This window comes from Pelophylax lessonae, assembly GCF_965119305.1.
Source record: "Pelophylax lessonae genome assembly, chromosome: 1".
Classification (NCBI taxonomy): domain Eukaryota; kingdom Metazoa; phylum Chordata; class Amphibia; order Anura; family Ranidae; genus Pelophylax; species Pelophylax lessonae.
The window spans coordinates 866643595-866661846 of NC_138768.1; the positions used below are offsets into that span (position 1 = coordinate 866643595).

At 46.8% G+C, this 18252-nt stretch overlaps 2 protein-coding genes across 4 annotated transcripts in view; one reads left to right on the forward strand and one right to left on the reverse strand.

Annotated features, from left to right (window-relative positions):
• CNTFR (ciliary neurotrophic factor receptor) overlaps positions 1-18252 on the reverse strand; it is a gene marked incomplete at its 3' end in the record, with an annotated part of 840563 nt that overhangs the window by 362014 nt on the left and 460297 nt on the right. The window lies entirely within an intron of this gene.
• On the forward strand, positions 1875-8761 carry LOC309545054 (uncharacterized protein; the record flags this gene model as incomplete). Its single annotated transcript, XM_082244175.1, has 2 exons — positions 1875-2498; positions 8615-8761. 2 exons carry the CDS (start codon positions 1875-1877, stop codon positions 8759-8761), a joined length of 771 nt encoding a protein of 256 aa, XP_082100301.1.

An 18252-nucleotide genomic window follows, 5' to 3' on the forward strand; every position in this document is an offset into this window, starting at 1 on the left:
GAGCAACCCATTAACCCCCCTTTTGCTGAGCCCAAGGCTGTTTGTCCAGTCACAGCTGTTGTTCAGGACTCTACACTGCAGCATCAGGCCACCTGTGGTACTACAGCAGACACTGTGATAATGAATGGTGATTGTAACAATTCTTTTAACGATTCTTCTATTTCAGGTGTTCTGAATAGTGCTGCCAATATGTGTGCAATAGACAATCCTGCTGGCTCAGTACAAGCAATTAATAATAAGGATAGTAATAATAATGTACCGGCTAAAGTCACATCAGTGTGGGGTCTTGGCCCTGATAAGCCCTCTTTTGCTCAGGTGGTACGCTCTGCACCTGGTAATATTATTAAGCCAGGGCTGCAGCCAATGAGGAACCCTGCTTCCAGGCAGAGATTTACACCACAGACTGCCACTTTGAGCACCCCTGGTTCCGGTCTTGGGTCTCTGGCTTCTGCTGGGGGTCCAAGGCGTAATGTAGTCATTCTTAAATGGGAAGGTGGTGCAGTCTCTCCAGCACGGCGTGTGGTGGTGGATATGATTTTGGAGATGGGCTTTGGGGCGAATGACCTTTATGCCCTAATACATGTAGCTGGGAGCCGGGAGTACACAATCAGCTTCACCAGGCCAGAGGGTCTTGACCTGTTCTGGGAACGATATGAGGCTCGGTGCAGGTCAAGACCCGAATGGGAAGATCTGGCACCAGTTGCTGTTTCACAAAGATCAACGGTTAAAAAAATAACCATCATCCTCACTAACGAGAGTGTTCCTGCTCGGGACTTGGAGGTCTGGTTAAGGAATTATGGTGAGGTTTTGACAACGCCAAATAAAATCCTTGATGAACGTGGCATCTGGACTGGGGGTTGGTCAGTAACGGTCAGGTTGGCCAGGGATGTGAATGTTGTCCGTCACCTGCCCTCCTCGGCTTTCATAGGGAGGGATAGGATGACTGTTTTTTATCCTGGTCAGCCAAAGCTGTGTCACCGCTGTGGAGAAAAGGGGCACTTTAGCTCCTCCTGTTCAGCCTTAATATGTTCGGTATGTCGGGGACAGGGTCATGTGGCCAGGGACTGCACCCAGGCGATAAGGTGCAACCTGTGCTTGCGCCTTGGCCACCCCTACAGCCGATGTCCGGAGGCCTGGCACAATATGGAGAAGGAGGTAGTAGATGAGCTGTTGAGGCTGGACAGGATGGAGGATGAGGCCCCTGGTGTACCATCCTCCTCTGCGGTGACTGACCCCCCAGGTCCTGTTCAGGATCCCTCCCCAGTTTCTGTGGCTAACCCTCCTGTGTCTGTAGGTATTCCTTCTGTGGCTGTCTCTGTGTCCCCCCAGCCTACTGTACCCGCTCCTCTTGTGTCAGAACCTTCTAAGTCTGTGCCCCCCAAGTCAGTCTTGCCCCATGAGTCTCCTAGGTCTGACTTAAGGGAAGGTCCCCCCCCACCTGGAGCGGTGGCATGTGCCAAAAAGGGTGCTGCTGCTTCTTCTGTAAAGAAGTCTTCTGCGAAGACTTTGAAGAAAAAAACAAGAGATGAAAACATCTCGGAGTCTGACCTGCAGTACCTGGAGGAGAGAAGGAGGGTTGTGAGGCGGAAGAGACAGGCGGTGAGGACGGAACAGGGACAGGAAGCCCCAGTGTCTGTCCCCAACCGTTCTAGGGCTTCCGCTTGGGATATTTCCTCATCTGGAGCTTCCTCTGAACAAAATTCAGATTCAGAAATGGAGTTGGAGGAGGCCTCAAGAAAAAGAGAGGCTTCTGGTGATGAGCAGCAGAGGGGAGCTAAGAAGCAATCCACCCAATAACCCAAATGGCGGTTCCCCCTCCGTTAAAAGTGGTGACAATAAATGTCGCCAGTATTAAGTCGGTAAGAGCTCGTTCTATGGCCTTCTTTTTGTTCAGCCAATTAGATGCTGAAATTTTATTTTTGCAGGAGACTAGGCTCACCTCCTTGGCAGATATTCATATGGCCAAGAGAGATTGGAGGTATGGTCCATCTTACTGGTCTCTTGCGGCCGAGCCTTACAGCGGGGTGGCGGTGTTGTTTAAAACCGGCATGGTAACTGTCCGGCGGGTTATTGAGGTGGAGATTGGGAGATGTATGGTCTTAGACGTCCTTGTGGGAGGGCAGGACCTGCGCCTAATTAATATTTATGGGCCGCACACAAAGTGGGACAGGAAATGCCTTTTTACAAGGATCAAGCCATTTCTTTTTACATCCCGGCAAGTGGTTTTTGGAGGTGACTTTAATACTGTGACTAGGCCCAAGGACAGGAAGGACTTCAATGACAGGCTGGGATATGATAGCGTTTTTTTAAATAGTATGGTTAGGGATGCTGGTCTTGTGGATGTGCACATTAAGCACCTTCCGGATGACACAGGGTTCACCTTTCATCGAGGTAATAGTCAGAGTAGGATAGATAGGTTTTTTTTGAAGGAGGCCTCTGCTTTCTCACCCCCAGTGGTGCAGGCAGTGGAGTTCTCTGATCACTGTATGCTATCTGTGGTCTTGAATGCTTCAGACTTCCCTCAGAGGGGCAAAGGCATCTGGAGATTGAATTCGACTCTCCTTGAGGAAGAACATGTTAGACAATCCTTTGAGGAATTCTTTCAGGCACAGGTGACCATCCTGGACTTTTGTAGCAGCAAGGCTGAGTGGTGGGAGCTGACCAAAAAGAGGATTGCTGGATTCTTCAGGGGCCTAGCCAATAAAAAACAGTTTAATAGATACATGACCTACCAACGTTTGCGGAGGAAGCTGGATATTCTTGTCTCGAGAGGAGGAGATCCTGGGGCAATCTCTGAAGTGAAAATCCTCCTCAGGAAGTGTCAATATGATCGGCATACCTCTTTGGTTCTGGAGCGGGACTATGGGAAATACCACTCGCCTGACCCTTACCAGAACTGCAAACAGGGTGTAGCTGTTAAGATGGTCGTTGGCCTTAAGGATAGTACAGGTTCCTTGACAAAGTCCAGGTCAGGGATCCTGGAGGTCGTGAGGTCTTTTTATGCTGAACTTCTTGGGAGGAAAGAGCTTGACCGAGACAAGATGGAAAGCTTTTTGGACTCTACTCCAGGTCTAAATGGTGGAGATGTCCCTTTGATGAATTTGACAGAAGAGATCACAGTTGAAGAGGTGACGAGGGCAATTGAACAGCTTGCCATCAAGAAGTCACCTGGACCGGATGGTCTGACGGCTGAGTTTTACAAAGCCTTTAAGTCTATTCTGGCCCCACATTTGGTAGAGATTTTTAACAGTTGTCTTGCTGAGGGGGTGCTTCCCCCTTCCATGAGACACTCAGCTGTGATTCTTCTTTCAAAAGGTAAAGATCCTTCGATGATTGAGAATTGGCGCCCCATCAGCCTTCTCAATGTCGATAGAAAGGTGCTGGCGAAGATACTTTTCTGGCGCCTATCGGCAGTAGCAGAGTCTTTGCTTTCTCGCCATCAGCACTGTTCGATCCAGGGTAGGAGCACCTTCACAGCGGTTTTAGCTGTCCGGGAGGCCTTGGAGCAGTGCAGGGCTGCAGGCTGGGGAAAGTATTTACTGGCATTGGATCAGGCAAAGGCTTTCGATCGTGTCAACCATGAGTACCTGTGGTTGCTCTTTAGTAAGTACGGTCTGCCGGGTGGTTTTGTCGATTGGTTAAAAGTCTTGTATAAGGGGGCAGAAAGCTTCCCTCTTGTTAATGGTTGGGTTGGACAGTCCTTTGAGGTTGGTTCTGGGGTGCGCCAGGGTTGTCCCCTGAGTCCCCTGCTCTATGTGTTTGCAATCGACCCCTTCATCAGGAGGCTAGAGAGCAGCATGTTGTGTGGGGTACCAGTGGGAATCCCGGGTGAGCCGCCTTTGAGGGTTGTTGCCTATGCGGATGATGTGTCAGTGATTGTCACTGGGACAGATGAAGCAGAGGAGGTGGTCTCTCTGACATCATGGTACTCTGAAGCATCAGGCTCCAAGATCAATCAGGAAAAGAGTGAAGTTTTTTGGATGGGAAAGGAAGGTGAGGGGTTTGATCTCCCGGACACCTTTCCAGTGCCCCAGGAAAAAATTAAGATATTAGGCATTGAATTCGGACCTGGCGATTATGGCCTTAAAAACTGGGAAGGCAGGCTGGAAGTTGCCAATACTAAGGTGGTCAGCTGGAAGAGATGGAAGTTATCTCTGAGGGAAAGGGTTGATCTGATTAAGACTTACCTGATACCGATCTTCTTGTATGTCAGCCCTGTCTGCATCTTGCCAGTGTCTCTCTATGCTAGGATCTATAGTGTGTTCTTCCAGATGCTGTGGGGGAACAGACTGAACCCCATCAAGAGGAATGTCACCTATCTATCCAGGAGGGAGGGTGGCTTAGGTATGGTCAACCCCGTTCTTTTCTTTTCACTGCTATTTCTCAAGTTTAACATTGGTAGTATGCTTGCAGTGGAACCTCCTGGATGGACAGGCATGTTTAGATCTTGGTTTAGGCCTTTTCTGCGACTTTGGGAAGAAGGTGGCCAAGTGAAGAATCTCAGGGGTCATCGTGGTCAGCTCCCAGCCTATGTCGCTCCGTGTCTGAAGTTGCTGCGGCAGTGGCGACTGTCGGCTGAAGATCTCAGATCTGCTCCGAGGAAAGTCCTTATGAGCCGAGTCTTGAGCGAAGTCTTTCATGACCCACTGGCCTTAAGGGATTGCCCAGGCCCAATTTTGAGGGAAGGGTTAAGATTGATTAATTTGGCTAGAGTCCCCCTTAAAATCAGGGATCTGGCCTGGTTGTGCTTCCATGGGAGGCTCTATGTTCGGGGCAATTTGAAATTCCGCAGTGGGATGGATCGTGGTTGTCCTCGGGAGGAATGTTCAGGTGAGGAGGAGACTATGGACCATTTTCTGCTTCGTTGCCCTTTTAACATAGAGGTATACAAACAGGTGGGGCGGGCCCTCGGTGTTCCTTTCCTCTCCAGGCTGGGTTATGCTGAGTGGGTGTATGGAGCATTCAATACTGGTGGGGGCTTTTGTTTGGATACACTTTTTTTAGTTAGCTTAGTAGTCCGTTATTACACCTGGAACGCACGGTGTCAGGTCACCCTTCGGCGTAAAATCCTTCCTGTTCAGGTGGTGGTGTGTGACATTCTGCATGAGGTGGGGAAGATTCGGGCGCTTGAGAGAGACAAGTGGGGTCAGAGGGCTTGGTTGAAGGCGTGGAGGGGTTTCAAGCCTCCCTGACTGCCAGGAGTCTCTGTCCTGGGTGTGGCTTTCTGTCTCTTATCACCCTAGATTTTTTCTTAATGCTCAGTTTTTGATAAATGGCTGCATACATAGGTGATGGGTTGTGCCTCTTAGGCCCTCTCTGCTGCTTTATGTAAATAGTTTTCTAAAAATGTTGGAAGTGGATTATGTATATATTGTATATATTCTGCACATGGATGTGTATTCCTTTGTTTTCTGTTGGAATATTGTACTATAGTTATGTTTTTTACTTTTGTATAAAATATGTTGCTTGATTCTTTTCAATAAAAGATCAATAGTGCCCCATCATTGGTGTCAATTGGAAGACTAGTGCCCCATCATTGGTGTCAATTGGAAGACTAGTGCCCCATCATTGGTATCAGTGGGAGGAATAGTGCCCCATCATTGGTGTCAATTGGAAGACTAGTGCCCCATCATTGGTATCAGTGGGAGGAATAGTGCCCCATCATTGGTGTCAGTGGGAGGAATAGTGCCCCATCATTGGTGTTAGTGTAAGGAAGAATGCTCCATGCTTGATATCAGCAGGAGGAAAAGCACCCCATTGTTGCCATCATTGTAGGGAAGAATGCCCCATTGTTTGCATCAGTGGTAGGAATAGAATGCAATGCATCATTGGTGTCAGTTGGAGAAATTATGCCCCATCGTTGATGTCAATGTGAGCAATAGAGCCGTGTATTGGTCGGAAATAGAAATAGTGCCCCAAGGGCCAGATAACAGAAAGCCAAGGGCCGCATCCAGCCCACGAGCCACAGTTTGGAGGCCAGTACACTAGACCCCTAATAGAATGTTCCTTGCACTGGTAAGACCTTTCGCCACCACCCCACACATCCGCCCAACCAAGTTTTCATCTTTGCCATTCCTTTAAAGTTCTCATTAACATTAATCATTAATATTACACAGCAAATATTACATCCACCATTTTTAATTGCCTTCCAACCACCAATCCACCAATGTTCTCTGTTATTTATTGTTGACTTTCAACATCCCACGACTTAAGATTTTAGCCTAAAACCCTTATGTACATATGATGGCAATAACTTTTTCTTTGGCTTCTTGTGGTGCTTCACCCCCCCCCCCCCCCCCCCAGTCTGAGCTATGCAGTAAAGAGGGTAATACCAAGTCAAACTCAGGTAATTACAATGCTTACCTCTAAATAAAAAATACATTCAATGATGTATCAATGAGTACAGAGCTCCATTCATTTGTATCTTCCATATCTGCCTGGGGTTCAACTTTTAGCAAGTTCCCATATTCTTTAAATTCTTGGGAACACAGCAGATCTTTGTAACGTTTGTCATGTTTAAAGAAAAAAAAAAAGAAAGAAAGAAAGGTTGCCGAATGTAAACGGTTAAAATGCCGGACAATAATGGGAGCTGTGTCAGTGACAACATGAAAAGGCTCCTGACAATCTCTTTTATCAAAGGCGGCATGAAAGGAGAGAGGCCTCTTCAAAGCCGAGGCCCGGGATGTCAGCGACTTAATGGAACAAATTGTGTGTGAGTGCCGCACGTTACTGGGACGCAGAGTCATCGGAGCTTGTGTCACATGCAGCCATTCACCGCCGTTCCTCACAAAGCCTATACAAATCGGCGTTCTGTTCAGGCCACGCCGGGGCCCGACGTGCTCACTCAATGAGCAGAAGTCACATTATGCCAGGCGAGGCTAATCCTTCGCTTGGCGGCCCTTTCATGACGCCGACTTTCAAGTTCACGGGCCTTTCAAGGCCGCCAGACGAGGTGGCAAGGGTTTAACACAACAATGGAGATGGGCCACCGAGACTGGGAAACCGCAGAGTCGAACCGAGACGGACGTCAACACGCCGTTCATCAGAAGACGAGAACTAGGGGCTGTTAGCTGGACCTCTTTTCAAATCAAATCCCCTCATTCCACTTTCCTCTAAGATGTTCCCACTTTCCAGTCATATAAGAATCTGAAATTAGACTTAACCACTTTACCACCGGAGGATTTTGCTGTCTTACGTCCGGGCCACTTTTTGCGATTCGGCACTGTGCGACTTTAACTGACAATTGCGCGGTCGTGTGACGCCGTACCCAAACGAAATTTACGTCCTTTTTTTCCCACAAACAGAGCTTTCTTTTGGTGGTATTTGATCATCTCTGTGATTTTTACTTTTTGCGCTATAAACAAAAAATAGCATAAATTTTGAAAAAATAACAATATTTTTCACATTTTTTTATATGAAATTCCCCCCAAAAAAATGTAAAAATCAAAATTTTTTTTAATTTTTGGCCAATTTGTTTTCTGCTACCTATGTTTGGTAAAAAAAATCACAATAAGCGTATTTTGATTGGTTTGCGCAAAAGTTATTGCATTTACTAACTAAGGGAAAGATTTCTGTCATTTTTGGTGTTTTTTTTTTTTAACGAGTAATGGCGGCGATCTGCGATTTTTTTTTGCGGGACTGCGACATTGCGGCGGACAGATCGGACCCTTGACTGACATTTTTGACACTTTTGGGGGTACCAGTGACATTACTGCAGTAATCAGTGCTATATATATGCACTGTTATTGTAAAAATGACACTGGCAGGGAAGGGGTTAATTTTATTGGAGAGGGAGGGGTTAATGTATGCCTGGTGCTTACTGACGTGTGTGGGGGGAGGGGACTATGTGACACAAGGACAGATCGCATGTTCAGCTATGCTGAACCCTGCAATCTGACCCTGCCTGTCACTTAGTAGATCCGCCCGCTTGTGTTTACACAAGCGGGCGGATCTCCACACTCGATTCCACGACGATCGGGGAAGAGCAGCGGCGATCGCCGCCACTCCTCCCCTGGCCCGACTCCCGCTGTGACTGAATACAGTGGGAGCGAGCTTCCGGCGGCGCGTAGGCGAGAAAGGGGAGTGTCTGGCGACGTGGGTCTATGTCACCAGACGATATATACATATATACATACATACATACTTTAACTTTTTTATAGTTTATTTATTATATTATAATTTATGATTTTGTGTCTCAAATTTTATCATACCCGAGATGTTATAAGCAAGAACACACAGTAAAAAAAAAATAATATGTAAATAGTTGGTTTGGGCTGCTCATTCTTAAGAATTACATGCAAAATAATGGTACCACTTTCAGCACCTAAAATCTGAAAGAATCATACCGCCAGGAAGGTTAAACTGGCCCTTTGTTTAAAAAGTTTGAAGACCCCTGCCTTAGCAGCTGCCTGACCTCTCATTTTTTCAGCTTCTGAGTGTAAAAAACACTATGGAAAAACAGAAGCCTGGTTACATTCTAATAAACTAACTATCATGACTGAATCTTCAATCATAACCATTTCACTTTAAAAAGACTTGTCTTATTGGGAATATTTTACTTTGGCTTGCCACTCATGTTTTCTGTTTTTTTAAATTTAATTCAGATGTTAATTAGGTGATTGATCGGGACAATGCTTTTGATGAAATGGAGGGAAGAGTAGAGGTCACAAGTGGAGGAGAGGACACGATGAGAGATAGGGGGATCGAGAAGGAGCCATATTGGACAATATTGAGCATGGGAGGAGGAAGAGAGATGGAGTAACAATAAAAGATAAGATAATACTGAGGATGAGCGGGAGGAGCGTGACGTGGCTACCATAATGGAGAAGACAAAACTGAGGATGAGACCATGGGCGTACGCATAACTTTTTTCAGGGGGGGGGGGCATAATTTTAAGGTCACCCATGCTCCGCCCCTTTTCAACAATGTCATGAAGGGGAGGGGGTTAGTCATTATACTTATTTTGAGTATATTCCCTTAAAGCATGTTATACAGCACAGTGCTTTGCTGTGTAATTTGGCCCCTTCTATCACCTAAAATACCTGGCTGATCCTGCCTGGCTATGTCCTCCCCTCTGTAACCTGACCACGGTATACCATGGCTGCTGAGCCCTGACACCGTGGTCAGTTTACGTGCCTCAGTCATCCGCAGCCCTCCTGTCCTCCTCTGTCCTCTCTCCCCCCTCCCTCCCTGCCTGTCTGCTCCTGTGTCAGTGCCCACCCCCCCTACTCTCCTGCTGCTGTAGTTTCATTTAAAGTTTCATATCATGGCTACAGTCTGTTTAATAATCCTGTGTGCCCCTGTGTCTGTGTTTTATAAAAATAAGCCATTCTTTACAGGTATAGAGTGCCACTCGCTGCTCACGTGACCCGCCACCTCTCTCCTCCTCCCCTCCCAACTGACATCACTGAGGAATCCTTGGCCCCACCCGCTGCAGGCAGCTGTCAGCCGGAGAGAGCCGATGGGTCACGTGAGCGGTGCTCGGCCCTCTGAAAACTGGTAAAGAACAGCCTTTTTTTTTTAAAACACAGACACACAGGCACACATAATTATTAAACAGAACAGACAGGATGGTATAAAGTGGCTTAACAACCACTTAAAAGGGGAAGTTGAGATTCCAAGGGGGGGCATTTGCCCCCCCCCCCCTTGCCCCTACCTGCGGATGCCCATGGATGAGACAAAGGAAAGGGAGAAGACACTATTGAAGATGAAAGAGAAACGATTGAGAAGGAGCCACAGTGGAGGAGGAGGCAACACTGAGCATGGGAGGGAGAAGACAGATGGAGTAACAGTTGAGGATTATAGTAATAGATAATATAGAATGAGAGGGAGGAGAGGGAAGAGAGACCACAATAATGGAGAGGACAATACTGAGGGTGAGACAAAGAAGACAAAAGAGGACAAAACTGATGAGGAGGGGAAGAGGATCAAGAAGTCACCACAGTGGAGGAGAAGACAATACTGATGATGAGAGAGAGGAAAGAGAAGGAGCCACAGTTGAGGAGTGGACAATATTGAAGATAAGCGAGAGAGAGGATCAAGAAGTCACCACAGTGGAGGAGAAGGACAACATCGAGGAGGAGAGAGATAGAGCCACAGTGGAGGAGAAGATTATACTAAGGATGAAAAAGAAAAGAAATATGGAGCCACTGTGGAAGACAGAACAATACTAAGGATGAGGGGGGTAAGAGGGAGGAGAAAGAAGAGGTCCCACCGGAAGAGAGGACAATACCAAAGATGATAGGGAGGTAAAGGAATGGACGCTACTGGGCATAAGAGATAAGACAGAGAATGAGCCACAGTGGAGGGGGGCCAACATTGAGGATGAGAGAAAGGAGAGAAAAAGAACCACAGTGAAGGAGAGGACAATTCTGAGCATAAGAGAGACGACAGAGAAGAAGCCATAGTGGAGGAGATGACAATATTGAGCATGGGAGGAAGAAGAGAGATGGAGTAACAATAGAAGATAAGATAATATTGAGGATGAGAGGGAGGAGCAAGAAGTGGCCACCACAATGGAGAAGACAGTACAAAGGATGAGACGAAGAAAAGGGAAGAGGCCACAGTGAAGGAGAAGACAATATTGAATATGAGAGAGAAAAGATTGAGAAGGAACCACAGTAGAGGAGGAGGCAACATAGTGCACGAGAGGAAGAAGAGAGATGGAGCAACAGTTGAGGATAATAGTGAGAATGAGTGGGAGGAGAGGGAAGAGGCCACAATAATGGAGAGGACAATACTGAGGGTGAGACAAAGGGAAGAGAAGACAAAACTGATGATGAGAGGAAGGGGATCAAGAAGGTGCCACAGTGGGGGAGAAGACAATACTGATGCTAACAGAGAGGTAAGAGAAGGATTCACAGCGGAGGGGAGGACAATACTGCAATACTGAGGATGAGATTAAGGGGACTGATATAGCCACAGCATGGGAAAGGGGGGGGGGGTCATCTTAAGGATGAAAAGAAAAAGACAGGACAATAATAAGGATGAGAGGGATAAGAGGGAAGAGACAAAAGAGACCAAAGTGGAGAAGAGGACAATACTAATGATGATAAGGAGGTGAGAGAAAGGATCACAGTGAAGGAGATAACCATATTGATGATAAGAATTAAGGAAGAGAAGGAGCAGTGGAGAATAGGACAACACTGAGGATGAGAACCACAGTGGAGTAGAGGACAATTCTGGGGGTGAAAGGGAAGACAGAGAAGGAGTCACAATGAAAAAGAGGATAACACTGAGGATAAGAAAAATGAGAGAGAAAGAACCACAGTGAAGGAGAGGACAATTCTGAACATGAAAGAGAAGACAGAAGAAACCACAGTGGAGGAGAGGACGATTATGAGGATGAGAGGCATGGGAAAGAAAGAGACCACAGTAGAGGAAAGGACAATACTGATGATTAGAGGGATGGGAAAGAAAAGGGACGCAGTGGAGAAGAGAAAAATGCTGACAATGAGAGGAATCAGAGAGAAAAGAGAAGCAGTGCAGGAGAGAACAATACTGAGAATGAGAGTGATGGGAGAGATAGGGGAAGCAGTGGAGGAGAAGACAAAACTGAGAATGAGAGTGATGGGAGAGATAAGGGAAGCAGTGGAGGGGAGGATAATACTGAAAATGAGAGTGATGGGAGAGATAAGGGAAGCAGTGGAGGAGAGGACAATACTGAGAATGAGAGTGATGGGAGAGATAAGGGAAGAAGTGGAGGAGAGGACAATACTGAGAATGAGAGTGATGTAAGAGATAAGGGAAGCAATGGAGGAGAGGGTAATACTGAGAATGAGAGTGATGGGAGAGATAAGGGAAGCAGTGGAGGAGAGGACAATACTGAGAATGAGAGTGATGGGAGAGATAAGGGAAGCAGTGGAGGGGAGGATAATACTGAAAATGAGAGTGATGGGAGAGATAAGGGAAGCAGTGGAGGAGAGCACGATACTGAGAATGAGAGTGATGAGAGAGATAAGGGAAGCAGTGGAGGAGAGGACAATACTGAGAATGAGAGTGATGGGAGAGATAAGGGAAGCAGTGGAGGAGAGGACAATACTGAGAATGAGAGTGATGGAAGAGATAAGGGAAGCAATGGAGGAGAGGGCAATACTGAGAATGAGAGTGATGGGAGAGATAAGGGAAGCAGTGGAGGAGAGCACAATACTGAGAATGAGAGTGATGGGAGAGATAAGGGAAGCAGTGGAGGAGAGGACAATACTTAGAATGAGAGTGATGGGAGAGATAAGGGAAGCAGTGGAGGAGAGCACAATACTGAGAATGAGAGTGATGGGAGAGATAAGGGAAGCAGTGGAGGAGAGGATAATACTGAGAATGAGAGTGATGGGAGAGATAAGGGAAGCAGTGGAGGAGAACACAATACTGAGAATGAGAGTGATGGGAGAGATAAGGGAAGCAGTGGAGGAGAGGACAATACTGAGAATGAGAGTGATGGGAGAGATAAGGGAAGCAGTGGAGGGGAGGATAATACTGAAAATGAGAGTGATGGGAGAGATAAGGGAAGCAGTGGAGGAGAGCACAATACTGAGAATGAGAGTGATGGGAGAGATAAGGGAAGCAGTGGAGGAGAGGACAATACTGAGAATGAGAGTGATGGGAGAGATAAGGGAAGCAGTGGAGGAGAGGACAATACTGAGAATGAGAGTGATGGAAGAGATAAGGGAAGCAATGGAGGAGAGGGCAATACTGAGAATGAGAGTGATGGGAGAGATAAGGGAAGCAGTGGAGGAGAGCACAATACTGAGCATGAGAGTAATGGGAGAGATAAGGGAAGCAGTGGAGGAGAGGACAATACTTAGAATGAGAGTGATGGGAGAGATAAGGGAAGCAGTGGAGGAGAGGACAATACTGAGAATGAGAGTGATGGAAGAGATAAGGGAAGCAGTGGAGGAGAGGGCAATACTGAGAATGAGAGTGATGGGAGAGATAAGGGAAGCAGTGGAGGAGAGGACAATACTGAGAATGAGAGTGATGGGAGAGATAAGGGAAGCAGTGGAGGAGAGGACAATACTGAGAATGAGAGTGATGGGAGAGATAAGGGAAGCAGTGGAGGGGAGGATAATACTGAGAATGAGAGTGATGGGAGAGATAAGGGAAGCAGTGGAGGAGAGGACAATACTGAGAATGAGAGTGATGGGAGAGATAAGGGAAGCAGTGGAGGAGAGGACAATACTGAGAATGAGAGTGATGGGAGAGATAAGGGAAGCAGTGGAGGAGAACACAATACTGAGAGTGATGGGAGAGATAAGGGAAGCAGTGGAGGAGAGGACAATACTGAGAATGAGAGTGATGGGAGAGATAAGGGAAGCAGTGGAGGAGAGGACAATACTGAGAATGAGAGTGATGGGAGAGATAAGGGAAGCAGTGGAGGAGAGGACAATACTGAGAATGAGAGTGATGGGAGAGATAAGGGAAGCAGTGGAGGAGAGGACAATACTGAGAATGAGAGTGATTGGATAGATAAGGGAAGCAGTGGAAGAGAGGACAATACTGAGAATGAGAGTGATGGGAGAGATAAGGGAAGCAGTGGAGGAGAGGACAATACTGAGAATGAGAGTGATGGGAGAGATAAGGGAAGCAGTGGAGGAGAGGACAATACTGAGAATGAGAGTGATTGGATAGATAAGGGAAGCAGTGGAGGGGAGGATAATACTGAAAATGAGAGTGATGGGAGAGATAAGGGAAGCAGTGGAGGAGAGCACAATACTGAGAATGAGAGTGATGGGAGAGATAAGGGAAGCAGTGGAGGAGAGGACAATACTGAGAATGAGAGTGATGGGAGAGATAAGGGAAGCAGTGGAGGAGAGGACAATACTGAGAATGAGAGTGATGGAAGAGATAAGGGAAGCAATGGAGGAGAGGGCAATACTGAGAATGAGAGTGATGGGAGAGATAAGGGAAGCAGTGGAGGAGAGCACAATACTGAGCATGAGAGTAATGGGAGAGATAAGGGAAGCAGTGGAGGAGAGGACAATACTTAGAATGAGAGTGATGGGAGAGATAAGGGAAGCAGTGGAGGAGAGGACAATACTGAGAATGAGAGTGATGGGAGAATATTGAGGATAAGAGGAGGAGACAGAAATACCCAAAGCAAAAGAGAGGACAAATAGTCCAGTAAGGATGAAATGGAGAAAAAATATGGAACCATAATGAAAGAGACAAAATTACTAAGAATTAGAGGGATAAGTGGGAGAAGAAAAAAGAGCCACAGTGGAGGAGAGGAAAAAAAGCCTCGTACACACGCAACAAATTTCCGCCGACCGGTCGTCAGTCTTTTGTCCAGAGTGGTGTCTGTTGGATGGAATGTGCTCTAGACTGCACACAAATTTTCCCGTACGACAGAATTCTACTTGCTCATAAGATTTTTCCCCATCAAAATCTGTACTAATGAGATGAAAATCGGACGTGTTTTGACGGTCGACAAAAATTTTATAGCCTGCACACCAGGATTTTTTTGGCCGAAAAGTCGGAGTCGGTTGTCGGAAGCACCATACTAACAAGCCGAAAATCGGCAGATCGGTCGTCGGACGAAAATTCCCGGCCGAATTTCGACTTGTGTGTGCGGGGCTTTAGGATGATATAGAAGAAAAAGAAGAAACCACAGTGGAAAAGCAACAACACCGAGGATAAGAGAAAGGAGGGAGAAAGAACCACAGTAGAGGAGAGAAAGTTTTTTGAGCATGAGAGAGAAGACAGAGAACGGGCCACAGAAAAAGAGAGGACAAGAGAGAGAATGAAAAAGAAGAGAGAGAAGAACCAAAGTAGAGGAGAGGACAATACTGCGGATGAGAGGGATGGGAGAGAGATGAAGCCACATGATAAGATAATATTGAGGATGAGATGGAGGTGATAGAAGAGAACACAATGATGGAGAGGAGAAAACAAGGTATGAAAAGGAAGAGATTGATGGAGCCACAGGCAGTGGTGTATTTTGGTTTTGTGCTGCCATAGGTAAGACTACAATTGGGCGCCCTACCCCTCCCCCACCTATGTAACTTTGCCCCACTCCTTTTTTAATGGATGTGGCTCCCTCCAAAATTGAAGGACTACAAGTCCCAGCATGAACCCCTGAGATCTCACGAGAGAGGAGGTGGGTGAGGGAGAGAGAGAGAGGGGGGGGGGTTGAGAGAGAGAGGGGATGAGAGAGCGAGAAAGGGGGGATGAGAGAGAGAGAGAGAGAGGGGGATGAGAGAGCGAGAAAGGGGGGATGAGAGAGAGAGAGAGAGAGGGGGATGAGAGAGAGAGAGACAGAGAGAGGGGGATGAGAGAGAGAGAGAGCGAGAGGGGGAAATGAGAGAGAGGAGAGGTGAGAGAGAGGTGGGGGTGAGAGAGGGGGGGGTGAGAGAGAGGGGGGTGAGAGAGAGAGGAGGGGTGAGAGAGAGGGGGGGGGTGAGAGAGAGGAGCGGTGAGAGAGAGGGGGGATGGAGAGAGAGAGGGGGGTGAGAGAGAGAGGGGCGGTGAGAGAGAGGGGGTGAGAGAGAGGGGGGAATGAGAGAAAGAGAGGGGGGTTGAGAGAGAGAGAGAGAGAGAGAGGGGATGAGAGAGCGAGAAAGGGGGGATGAGAGAGAGAGAGAGACAGAGAGAGGGGGATGAGAGAGAGAGCGAGAGGGGGGATGGGAGAGAGGGGGTGAGAGAGAGGGGGGTGAGAGAGAGAGGAGGGGTGAGAGAGAGAGAGAGAGGGGGGGGTGAGAGAGAGGAGCGGTGAGAGAGAGGGGGGTGAGAGAGAGGGGGTGAGAGAGAGGGGGGAATGAGAGAGGCGGCTCTAGCAACCAGTGGCCAATAGAGTCTCAGGTGGCGGGGGGGGCGGCTTGTTTGCTGCCCCCCTGCAAAGTGCCGCCCCCAGGCCTGGGCCTTGTTGGCCTAGGCCAAAATACAGCACTGGCCACAGTGGAAGGAAAGATAATACTAAGGATAAGAGAGAAGGCAGAAATGGGGCCACGGTGAAATAGAGGACAATACTGAGGATGTGAGAAGCCTTAAAAGAAACTATGCTGACGTTGTGTTTTAAACAGTGCTATCATTTTTTTTTCCAGGAAGCATTAGCAGTTCTAATAGCATTGCTTTCCTGAATTTGCTTTTTAATCTTTGCTCAGTGCTGGTGGTATCAGGGATGTAACAATGTCTTGTTTGTTTGTATTTGCTTTTCTGTTTGAACAGTTTTGGTGCAGATGTTATCCAAAAATCTTGTACAACCAAACTTTCAAGCTACATGATCTTTTGATTTTCTGTTTCCAATACACACTTAAAATATGCGTAGTGATAAAAGGAGAATGCATTAAAGGCTCTCATTAATCAAACAGTAGAAGGGAAAACCAGTCTGCCTTCTCCAGAATAACACTTTGATCTTGGGGGCTGTGTACCAACTACGGCTCCCCCCAACAGGAGGAGGATGATCTACTGAGAGGCAAAACTCGAGGACAACATGTGCGAGAGTTGCTATCTAAAATATCTTGCATTTTAATTTTTAGCAGGAAATGATATTGTCTAAAGAGTTTATAGATAAATAGTTTCTCCACTCAGCCCTCCCAAGCAGTATTTACAAAGTAGACATGATCACCTACAAGGGATATGAAAGTCTATAGAGAAGTGTTGGGGTCTATAGTCTGATCTCCCACACATATAGAATACGTTCACCCCATGCATTGAAGCTGGCTTTAATTTACTCGGAGTGTATTTGCACTTCTCCTCTTTGGCAGGAATTCTGCGGAAGTAAAATAAACAGCTTGTTGCTCCAATTATGGATTTTGCTTCCTTTATTGAAATAGTTGGAGCTGGCTGATCCCCAGAGGCTGCGACTTCTGACAGCTGCTTGAAATTCCCTCATCTTTGTTCCTTCTGACAGACTGGCAGCAAAGAAACCAAATTTTAGAATCTGCCTTCATCAAGCCCACCCGGCGCTCTTTCCAGACTTATGCCCCGTACACACGCATCGATTTTTGGCCGGGAATTTTCGGCCAGCGTCCGATCGGCCGTTTTTCGGCTTGTTAGTATGATGCTTCCGACAACCGACTCCGACTTTTCGGCCGAAAAAAATCTGGTGTGCATGCTATAAAATTTTTGTTGGCCGTCAACACAACGGCCGATTTTCCGTCAGTCAGTACAGATTTCGGCAGACAAAAATCTGATGAGTAAGACTGGGCATGCTCAGAGAAGAAAAAACACACGGAAAGTAAACCAGCACATGACATCACTTCTGAAGTAGATTTTTGTTGGCCGAGAAAATTCGTGTGCAGTCTAGGCACATTCCAACCAACAAAACACAACTCTGGACAAAAGTCGGATGATCGGTCAGCCGATAATCGTTGCGTGTGTACGAGGCATAAGACCTGATTCTAAGAGTCTAACCCTGAGCTTCATAAAATATAAGAACAATGTTACCGAGACTGCCCCTCAGTGCAGTTTTATTAACCTTGCTCTGAGCTCTCTTCAAACTAAGACCTGTTTTACTAAGCCTGCTCTAAACTCTCTCCAGACTAGAACATGTTTTACTGAGCTTCTCCAAATTATATCTCCAAACTAAGATGAGTTTTTCTAAGTCTGCCCCAAGCTCTCTCCAACTAAGACCTGTTTAACTAAGCCTGCCCAAGCTCTTTCCAAACTAGCACCTGTTTTACTAAGCCTGCCCAAGCTGTTTCCAAACTAGAACCTTTTTACTAAGCCTGCCCTAAGTTATCTCCAAACGAAGTTGAGTTTTACTAAGCCTGTCCCGAGCTCTCACCAAGCTAAGACCAGTTTCACTACCCTTCAACTAAGACCTGTTTTACTATGCCTGTTCATGACTCTCTCCAAACTAAGACTTGATTTACTAATCCTGCCCTGAGCTTTTGCCAAACTAAGATGAGTTTTACTAAGTCTGCCCCAAACTCTCTCCAACTAAGACATGTATTACTAAACCCGCCCAAACTCTCTCCAAACTAGAACCCACTTTACTAAGCCTGCCCCAAGTTATCTCCAAACTAAGAGGCGTTTTACTAATCCTGCCCTGATCATTCTCCAAACTAAGACAAGTTTTGCCAAGACTGACAAGAGCTCTCTTCAAACAAAGATGAGTTTTACAAAATCTGCCCCAAACTCTCTCCAACTAAGACCTGTTTTACTAAGCCTGCCCCAAACTCTCTCCAACTAAGACCTATTTCTCTAAGCCTACCCCAAGATCTCTTCAAACTAGAACCCACTTTACTAAGCCTGCCCCAAGTTATCTCCAAACTAAGAGGCCTTTTATTAATCCTGCCCTGATCACTCTCCATACTA